The sequence below is a fragment of the Rhineura floridana genome, chromosome 5 (genome assembly GCF_030035675.1).
Source record: "Rhineura floridana isolate rRhiFlo1 chromosome 5, rRhiFlo1.hap2, whole genome shotgun sequence".
Taxonomy (NCBI): Eukaryota; Metazoa; Chordata; class Lepidosauria; order Squamata; family Rhineuridae; genus Rhineura; species Rhineura floridana.
The window spans coordinates 132627680-132637948 of NC_084484.1; the positions used below are offsets into that span (position 1 = coordinate 132627680).

A 10269-nucleotide genomic window follows, 5' to 3' on the forward strand; every position below is an offset into this window, starting at 1 on the left:
TCAGAGGAGGGCAACAAAGATGATCAGGAGACAGGATACAAAGCCCTATGAGGAGAGACTGAAAGAACTGGGCATGTTTAGCCTGGAGAAGAGAATTGCCAAAGGTTCTCCACACCTGTTCTGATCATACAACTCAGGCAATAGCATTTTGTAGTAGCTTAAGTTTCCCAAATGTTTTTCAATGTATTTCACAGCAGTAATCTGTAGGTTACTAGGGCATGAATGATTGTTGTGAGGTTTGACATAGCCAGAACCACATCTGAAGCTAGAAAATGGTGCTCCTAGATACTGATACTAGATGAACCTCCAGAAGCAGTGCAGCATCAAGGAGCATGCCAATCAATGAACCCAATCCTTGAGGGGGAGGATAACCATGTAACTATAGCTGTACTAGCTGTATCATCTAATAGAGATTAAAAGAATCGCCCACTCAACAGTAGCTCCATCTTATCTGTATTAAGTTTCAATTTGTTATATCCTATCAAGTCTCACAGTCAAACAGCTTAGGATTCCAAATGCCTTCTTAGCATAGAGATTAAAAAAAAAGATAAAAGGTGGGCATCACCAGCACACTACTCAGCCAAGTACCAGACTTTATCTAGCAGTTTCATATAGATATTGAAATGCATGAGAAACAAGATACTCTGCAGTAGTCCAGGGCTATAGTTCCCCAGCACCACCTTCTGGAACCAGCCCTTCAGAAATTATTGGAACCATTTGAAATCCCATTAAAAAGTGGCTCAGACAACGCCAATGATTTTGGCATCAACTGTCACTGAGAGGCCCAGGAAAATCAACCAGGTGACACTCCCCTTTCTTCATGTCCCAGCACAAGTGATGCACTAGAGCAACCAAAGCAGCTTCTATCCCAACGCTGGGCCCCAAACATGACTCAATAGCAAGTTTCTTCAAGGATCTTAAAGCACAAAATTGTACCAAAAGTACAACACTAGAACAAATACTAATTTAGCATTTACATAGTTTGTTATGAGTACTTTGCATACATACATTCTTGTCAGTAATATTTACAAAATTGTTGTTTTTATCATCATCATCATCATCATCAACTACCTATCCTTCATCCAAAGGGCCCAGGATAGGTTACAGCAATTTTAAAATATGACATTAAAAACAATTTAACAACTACCTAAGGTTTAGAGCCAAGAATTAAACATTTGGTTTGGAAGCATTCAGGAGGAACTAGGGATGAATGCAAATCATGGATCTTCTAGAAGCAAATTATCTCAAACAGGGATGAGCAGCTCAATTCCAAAAATGTACATATTAAACTGGCACCAAAACAAGTAGCAGTCAGACATCTATAGAACTCCCAGCTTTTTAGGCAAAATCCATTGGAAGCTATGGCGGAAGCAGAGTGATGCATACATGTGGATGAAGCATTTCGCTGTTTTGGTAAATCCACAAACATCTGATGAGCCATGGCAGGCTTATCAAGAGTTTAAGTGCACACCAAAGTCTAGAGAACTTCAATAAAGCTGTGGCTGCATGATGAGGAGTGGGATGCTCTGCTGGCTTGACTTCACTATGGAATCATCCACATGGCAGGAAGAGCAAGAAGAGCCTTATCTAACTGCTTAGGCCACTGCCTGATTGGAAGCCCCCCCAAATACTGCTCACATCCAAGTATGCATTATGTGAAAGCATGAGCCTGGATGATCCCAAATTTGTAGGCTGCACACATATAAAGCTCTGTCCCCCTCAAATGGCTCCACACAGGCAGCAGAAAGTGCCTACTCCTCACTATAAAGGCTAGGTAAGGATTTGGATGTAGGGAGAGAAATATCTGTAGATGTCAGGAGGAAAGATACTTTAAAAAGGCATAAAGGCCCATTCCCTGGTTATATTCAAAATTAAACTTCAAAGCAACACTGTATTGGAGTCCCACAGCGTCCACCGCCACCTCCTCCACACAAGGCCCAGGCTCCCAAGCCTGAGCTGCTGCAGCCACCACCCGACATGAACCACCACAACAAGCAACAACAGCGGCAGAAGCCCGGGGAGCAGCAGCTGAATGAGCCCAAGGATGTGGAGATGGAAGCAAGCCTATCTGGACACTGGAGGAAGACACTGCTACCAAGGAATCTGTTACAGCTTTCTTTGAGGGATATGGACTGTTATACAATGATGGACTGTTATGACATGGACTATTATACAATGATGGGACTTTACTGTATATTTGTTTTCTCTCTCTCTCTTTTGCAGACTAGACTTATTTGAGATAAATAATACTGTACAGTATTAGTTCCCCTCTATTCAGCACTGGTTAGGCCTCATCTTGACTACTGCGTCCAGTTCTGATCTCCGCACATCAAGAAGGATGCAGACAAACTGGAACAGGGTCAGAGGAGGGCAACAAGGATGATCAGGGGACTGGAAACAAAGCCCCATGAGGAGAGACTGAAAGAACTGGGCATGTTTAGCCTGGAGAAGAGAAGACTGAGGGGAGATATGATAGCACTCTTCAAGTACATGAAAGGTTGTCACACAGAGGAGGGCCGGGATCTCTTCTCGATCGTCCCAGAGTGCAGGACACGGAATAATGGGCTCAAGTTGCAGGAAGCCAGATTTCGACTGAACATCAGGAAAAACTTCCTGTTAGAGCCATACGACAATGGAACCAATTACCTAGAGAGGTAGTGGGCTCTCCAACACTGGAGGAATTCAAGAGGCAGCTGGACAGCCTTCTGTCGGGAATGCTTTGATTTCAATTCCTACACTGAGCAGGGGTTTGGACTTGATGGCCTTATAGGACCCTTCCAACTCTACTATTCTATGATTCTATGAGATTTCAGCCTTTTTATGATATTTTTGTGGTTATTTATTGATACTGTTGTAGTTTTTTATTATGTTCTGAATTGTTTTTATTATATTGTTTTGTTCTTGCTATGGAAGCCACTTTGGGGTCACCTGGTGATGAAAAGCAGCATACAAATATACTAAATAAATAAATAATAAATAATTAGGTAGAATGTGGAAATATAGGAAGCTGCCTTATATAGTGTCAAACCACTAGTCTGCCTAGGCAGTTGTGTCTACAGTGACTGGAAATGGCTCTCTTGGATTTCAAACAGAGGCTCTCCCAGGCCTACCTGGAGATGACAGGGATTGAACCTGCAACCTTCTGCATGGAAAGAAGATGCTCTACCACTAAGCTACAGCCATTAATATTAACCAGTTTCCTCTAGGTGCTATTACACACTGAAGAAGTAAGGTTTGCACAGGCCATGACCTATGAAATGATGGGGACCTGCCAGAAATCTCCTAGATTCTTTTCCTAGCAATACACATTATCTTCCATTCAATGTCATTGTGTGTAGTATTTAGCAGCAATTCCTGTACAAACAAATTGTCTCCCTTTCTAAATAGTAAATATGTTATAATACAGTGAGAGAATATACTCAACACTGTATTATTTGGACTTCAGAATGGTTACTGATGTGGCCCCACATGATATCCTTCTAGAAAGCCTAGAGAAAACTAGATTTGAGTAATCTATCATCTGCTTAAGCTTTTTCAAATTTGACACAAGGAGAAGAAAGGAAATATGAATTCATCATCTATGTGTATTCTGCTATCTGATTACCCATGGCAGTTAAAATATGTGCTCCCAAATCTGGTAAAAAAAGTAGACCTGGGTGCTAATTCATTGTTGGACAAGATGCAACAGTGTTCAAGCATCTTGCTAGGAGGAGAAGGAGGGAGAGAAGCTGCAAATATTCACCCAATTTCCACATACTGTGGCCAGTTTTTCGAGTGTTTAAGCATTCCAGGTCTCCACTGGAAATGATGTTGAGCACAGCACTATATATAGTGTCATAAAAATGATCATTTAAGAATGAAACACCTAACAGTAAAATACAATAGCCTTATGTGTTGAAAGGCATTTCATACCCTGAAAAGTGCTACAGAAATAAACAGGGGAAAAATGCATAAGTCATTTGATGGCTATGGTGGCAAAGTCGCCCCCTTTGTTGTGAACTACTTTTTTTTCTTGCACAGAAATTTAAAGTTCTTACTTACCATATACCTATTTGTACACATCACTCAAGAGACAGTTTGGGTTAAATCTTATACACCATTTTAAGCTTCTATGAAGTAGAATTGGTATACTGTCTTCAAAAAATTAAAATTGACTTTATCTGCTACTGAAATCATTACGATGCTGCCTCTAGGTGTTCCTGCATAGGAGGGGCTCAGGAGCACTTAAGACTTGCAAGTCACAAAACACTGCCCTGGGAAACCTTTGGGAGGTAGGGCAGGATTAAAATTTAATAATAAACACAAATGCACAGTTAGCACTGTTCCCACACATGGCTACACAGGGTAACAATTTATGCAATGGATGAACTGTTCATACCCATACTACACCGAATTTGTTTTGTTTTTATAGTCATCTTTACCTTGTGTTAGAATGCAAAATGTTGTGCATAAAAAGTTCCTGTATGGCATGTGTATTACACATCTACACAATCAAACTTGGCTACCTGACAGTTCAGGGAAGTGATGTATAAGAGATCCAAGAAAACCTTTCAGATGCATACATCAATTACAGGTTTGTGGACAGACACTAAGAGTGCTTGTTACTAGTTGCATTATAACTTAGTTCTTTTTCTGCTCCAAGCACTTTTTCTGTTACAAGCACTAGGTCATGATGTAACAAAAATTGTTCTCAGTGTGATATTTTTAAAAAGATAATTCTAACTTTTAGAAGACTCAAGAGCAACATCAAATATGAAAGTTGATTCACATCCTCTGACCATGTACTGGCTTTCTGTCATGCTGCTGGTGGTATATTAATTAACTCTTCCCTTCAAAGTTTGTCTTCTAATCTGCTCCTCCAGTACACAAATCACACTAATTATTATTAAGAAAGGAGGTGTGGAGAAAGGGAAAGTAGAACACCAATTCTGTTTCTCATCTCTTGAATTACAATAATAACGTAGTCACCTAACTCCCATTGTAAGTGTTTCTGTCTCCTCTGACAGAGGTGTCTACCCTCACACACCAACTCTAGACATACTTGCACCACTCTCTCATCTCCCCTTCATACCCCAACTCCAGGGTAAAGGGGGGGAGGTGTCCATATAGGAGCTACTGCACATTCGTTGCAAGCCTATGCTCACTTATTTGAGCACAAAAGAAGTCAGTGGTGCTCACTTATGTGTAAGTCTAGACAAGAGATGAGACAGTACTGAAGCTAAGATTTCCAAGGTGCTATTTCCAGCTACCATTCTTACCACAGACCTACTCTCTCAAATCTTCCAAAACTGAATTGCAACATTGATGTTTATTCCTCAGGTCTTTACAGGCTTTGCATTCCTGCATTCCTTATTGTAGCAATAATTCCCTTTCTACATAGCCCACTTACATCAATAGACAAAGACATGATTCTTGGGGCCAGACATAAAAGGGACAAGGAAAAAATAAATATGCAACTAATCAGTAAGACTGAACAGTCCCCTAAACTAGCAGCTCAAAGGTTGTTACACTCACATATTCGGTTGAACACCTGCTGCTCAACATCAAACTGGCTAAAGGCCAATTCTAGCCAAGCCCACCAGTTGTTTTGGAAGGCAGGGGCTTTCCCACACACACCCTGAAATGAATGGGGAAGAATAGGATGGAGAGCATTTAAAAGGGCGGGGACCAGCTACATAATGACATCTGCCTGTCCTCCCTACAAATCACGGCCGCCCCGTCATCAACCTAGACAGAACGGAGACAAGCAAGCGCAGCCTCCAGCCAGCCAGCCCTGCCCATCTCAGCTCCCAGAATGCTGGACGTAACGGTCTCGGCGGCGGCTCCAAGTGACAAGTGGAATCCCAACAGCTCCAACTCCCAGCAACAGCGCCGACAACAAACCACAACAAGGCGACGGGACACACACTTCGCCCGCATGCCGGGCGGAGGAGCGCTTCTTAATACGAGATGCACGGCATTGGCAATAGGCACAACCAACCCTGAGAAAGGAGCTGCGCACCCTCGAGACTCGCGCACGCCACAGCCCAAAGGCAATCAAGGGAGGAGGGCTCCACGCCACTATAATAAATGATAATAATAATGGCAGATAATAGCTAGTCCCAAAAGTGCTGCAGCCCCTTATTTACATATGCCTGCCTGCTGCCCGCCTTTTAACCAAGTTGAGCGTATTAGATTAAGACTGGAATCCACGAGAAGAAAACGTAGAGAGAAGACACAAGTACACACAAGTACACACCCCTTCTTCGCGACGCCTCCCAACCCCACAACTCGCCGCCACCGCCGCCTCCTCTTTATTTTTAATTTTTTTGCCCAGCCTTTTCACTCCTTCACAAGAAACCCTCTCCTCAAGTGCCACAACCAGCCTGCACCAAGCCAGAAGCAGCAACTGCAGGCGCCCCCATACCAACCCACCCAAGCCCCTCAACCTCAGCGTTGTGCGTGAAATGTTACCGCCACAAGTATAAAATGAATCTTCCGGCATGTTCAAAGGAAACAAAAACAAATGTGGGGGGGGGGCGGGAACAGGCCTTTTATTTCGGCACCTCGCGGGGTGGGGTGGACTGGGGGAGAGAGACGTGAGGCACTTCCGTCTCTCCGCCGCCCGGGGTCTCTGCCCCTCAGCGGGCCCACTCCCCTTTCGGACACAAACTTCTCTCGACTACCGACAGAGGGAAAAGTTTCCCTCAAGTCCCGCCCGCCACTTCTGATTCCCCCCTTCTCTCCGTCTGTTTGTCCGACCGTCCCTCCCATAGCGGCGGCCCCTTCGTACCCCAGGCTCGGACAGGCTCCCAAGAGGAAAAACTGGTTTGGTCCGGAAAGCTTCCGCCGCCCCCTTCCCGAAAAAGAAAGTTTCTCCACTACTTACCGCAGCAGACACGGGAGAAAAGCAAGCCCAGCGACAGCAAGCCGGGCAGGGCGGGCACAGTCGGGCGGCGGCAACAACGCCGGGGCGACGGGAAAGAAGAGGGAAAGTGGGAGCCGGGAGGAGCCGGCGGCGGAGTGGCCGCCACAATGGACCCGGCCATGCTCGGGGCTCTGCTCCCAGTAGCAGGAACCGCCGCCGCTACGACTCCGGAGCAAAACCTCCTCCTTCTCTTCCCAGCGCCGGGTCCGTGTGTCACTGTGTGGGGAGGCGTCGCGCCCGCCGCCCCTCCCTCCAGAGGACAGGACGCACCATCCCGTCTGCGAGAGGAGGGGGAGCCAATCCCGGCTCTCCCGTTCATGCTGACCCACCGGCCTGAAACTTTCCCCTTCCTGAACGCCTTGCCCCAAAGGACTGCCCCCGAACCGAACGACATGACTCCTCTCGGGAAGCTGGACACCTTGAAGAGAGAGAGACAGAGAGTGGAGGGTATGTCACAATGCCTTCCCCTCCCTCCCTTTGAGAGTTGTTGGTACGTTCCGCGCCTCCCCCTCCCCTTCCCCACTTGCAGCTGCCCAAAGGAGGAGGGCCGGGGGAAAGAATCCGTGCTTTTCACTCACTCTCTGCTTCTTACACTTTAATTTATTTTTTCTTTCCTTCGTAGTGTGTCTTTTTGCTCTTTCCCTTTGTTTCAAGGTGTGATTGATTTCTCTTTCCTCTCCATAATTGCCCTTCTCCATCTTTCTTTTCCTTCTCTGCCCTCGCCGTCTGCCTCATTTACTTTGGGTTTTATTGAGCCCTTCGTGTCTGGTGAAAAAGTAAGGCTTACTGGTTTTCTGGCTGCAAACCTTTGCTAGCCCGGCCTTTCTCCTTCCACGCTTGGACCCTCCGAGAATCGTCCTCCTCCGACAAGCTGAAATCACAGGAAGAGGAGAGAAAAAGACAAGGTTGTTTTTCTACCAGCCATCAACAAAACAAACTCCCTTCTTCATCATCATCAATATCGTCGTCATCCAGTCGTGACTTGGCTTCACATAATCACCTGAGGGTTAGGAGTGCTTAACGACGCAGCAGGCGACTGTTAACACCAGCACGATTTCTCCTCCCCCCCTCCCGGAAATTGTTCTTAAAAGCTGGCAAAAAGAAACAAACAAAAAAGTAGTTTGGAATTACAGTGTTTTCGGTTGTGGCTGAAAAAGGACAAATGACCTGGAAGGAGAGAGGAAAGGATGCGGCCAACTTGACAAAGTTAGATGAGGCAACCAATTAACGGAACATTAAATGCTTGTTTATTAGCAAATGTACTTGCTAGTGAAAGATACCAGCTTGATCCTGCAGCAGTTCGGGGGATGGTGGTGGACAATAATAGAGGTAGTGAGTTGACAGTGCAAGCTTTCAAGCTTTCTTTTCCTATCCATCTATTGCAGCCTTCTTCTGTAAATGTAAAAAAACAACTCTTTCCTTTGCTAACCTGCATCCCAACTACTGCCCCTTCCAGTGGTCATTTTTATTATGTGGGCATTTGCACTCTGCTAATAAGACTACAGAAAAACTCATTTTGCACAGTCCATTAAAGATGTGGGATAGGAGCAAGCTTTATTTGCTGTTACACTGTGGAAACAGATTAAAACTGGCATCAGTGAAAAGCAGGGTATCATATTCCCAATCTTCTTAGCCAATCAGATCTCTTTAGCAAATAATGGGTTTGGAGGTGAAGGGATGATAGAAGGATGTTTTTGAACAGATCCTGTGTGTGGTACAGAGATGCTATCAGATATTAAGAACCTAGTTTTGCAAGACTGACTCATCCAGGGAGGTCCTTTATACTTCGGTGAAATGATTCAGCATCTTATTTAAATAATTTGAAGAAAACAGTCAGTGTAACACAATTGTTGATGCTCTTACTTTGGATAGGAATTAAGGGAAGTTTGAGAATAGTGAATATATGTATGTATGTATTATACACAAAAGTGTCTCATAATGGTACTTTTTAAAGCATTTTCTGTTATAATAAATAAGAACAAAGTTTCTAATTATGTGAACACAGCTTACTTGTCATGAAGAACAAATTATCTGTTAGAGTTAACAAAATTACTGTCAGGTTTTGAATTGCATAACTTGTTAATGCTATTGGGGTTTGTATATATGATTTTTTAAAACTCTGTGAGCACAACCTATACCTGTTGAGACTTGAATCCCAAAACTATTTTAGCACATATTGGAAACACTTGCCTCATAGACTTACAGAGAGTAAAAGAAAGAAAGAAATGTGTTTTCAAGACTGGGATTTTTGTTTGTAGGTACATAGTTTGGTGTTCTTGTTATCAAGTGTCTGTGAAACTTGACAAGCTTTTTTTTTAAAAGAACAAATAGGTGGCAAAGCGCGTTGCCTCTGCCTTATTTACAGCCCAGATCTAGGCACCTTTACTTGGTTGAAAGTCCCATTAATATAATTACATTTTCTAGTATATGTGTGCTTTGGATTGCATCCTTAAAAACTGGGTTGAAACAAATGTATGGATAATAGAACTATCAGTGACTATTAGCTGTGAGCTTTAAATGAAGCTTCAAAGCCAGGAGTAGTGTATAGGCAGTATCAGATGCTGGGGAGAAGCCACAGGAGAGGGATGCTGCTTCAGTGCCCCCCCTCCCCATAGCTTCTCAGAAACATTCAGCTGGCCTAATTGAAACAAGATGCCGGACTAGGTAGGCCTAGACATGTATGAGGCAGCAATGCTCTCCATCTTAAAAATGCCAAATTCTGTATCCTCAGGCAGTTCTGTCAAATTTCCATCTTGAAATGGAGCAAAAGGATATGAGGGAGCTGTTGGTAGTCAAACAAAAAGCACCTCCTAACAGGGAACAGTTTAAGGCCAAACTGCATTATTCCTGCCAACCTGTTTGGAACATGCTGCACTTGAAGGGCAAAAGGTGTAGTGATAAGAGCTAGAAAAGGAGGCTTCAGTGTGAAGTGTTAGAGAGTTCCCAGTGATTTCAGGCTGTGTAAGGTAAGTTACAGATCATGGGGTAGCTATAAATTAGAATACACCACAGCTATTAGTTGGCTTATGTCAGGGCTTTTTCTTCTACCCTGTAGGTTTTATTGTGCCTGAAAGTATACATCCCATTGACACAAGGTTGGATTTTAAATCCTATACAAATGTTTTAGAGCCATCAATTATATATTGGTATGTAAAAAATATTTGTAGGCCACTTTTCAAGGTGGCTTACATAAAAATATAAAATTAAGCTTTTATCAATTAAAGTGGGGGGGGTTTAGCTGCCAAAGTTACTTTATTGGCTTTCTTTTTGGTAAACTGTTATTGGAAGAGTCGGTCTACACATTCCAAATAATCAAATGATACAGATCTGTTGGGACTACATCAGTTCAGATTGCAGGTGGG

At 43.7% G+C, this 10269-nt stretch overlaps 1 protein-coding gene across 4 annotated transcripts in view; it reads right to left on the minus strand.

Moving 5' to 3' along the window:
* NECTIN3 (nectin cell adhesion molecule 3) overlaps positions 1-7642 on the minus strand; it is a 111353-nt gene extending 103711 nt beyond the window's left edge. Inside the window, exons 1-2 of one of the 4 annotated variants that reach the window (XM_061628099.1) lie at positions 7486-7642; positions 6869-7325 (exon numbers count right to left, since the gene is read on the minus strand). In XM_061628099.1, coding sequence (XP_061484083.1) covers positions 6869-7325; positions 7486-7605 — 577 coding nt within the window. In that variant the 5' untranslated portion in view covers positions 7606-7642. The remainder of the gene's footprint in view (positions 1-6868; positions 7326-7485) is intronic. The other 3 variants (XM_061628097.1, XM_061628098.1, XM_061628096.1) reach the window with 3 other exon arrangements.
* Between the last annotated feature and the right edge of the window lie 2627 nt (positions 7643-10269).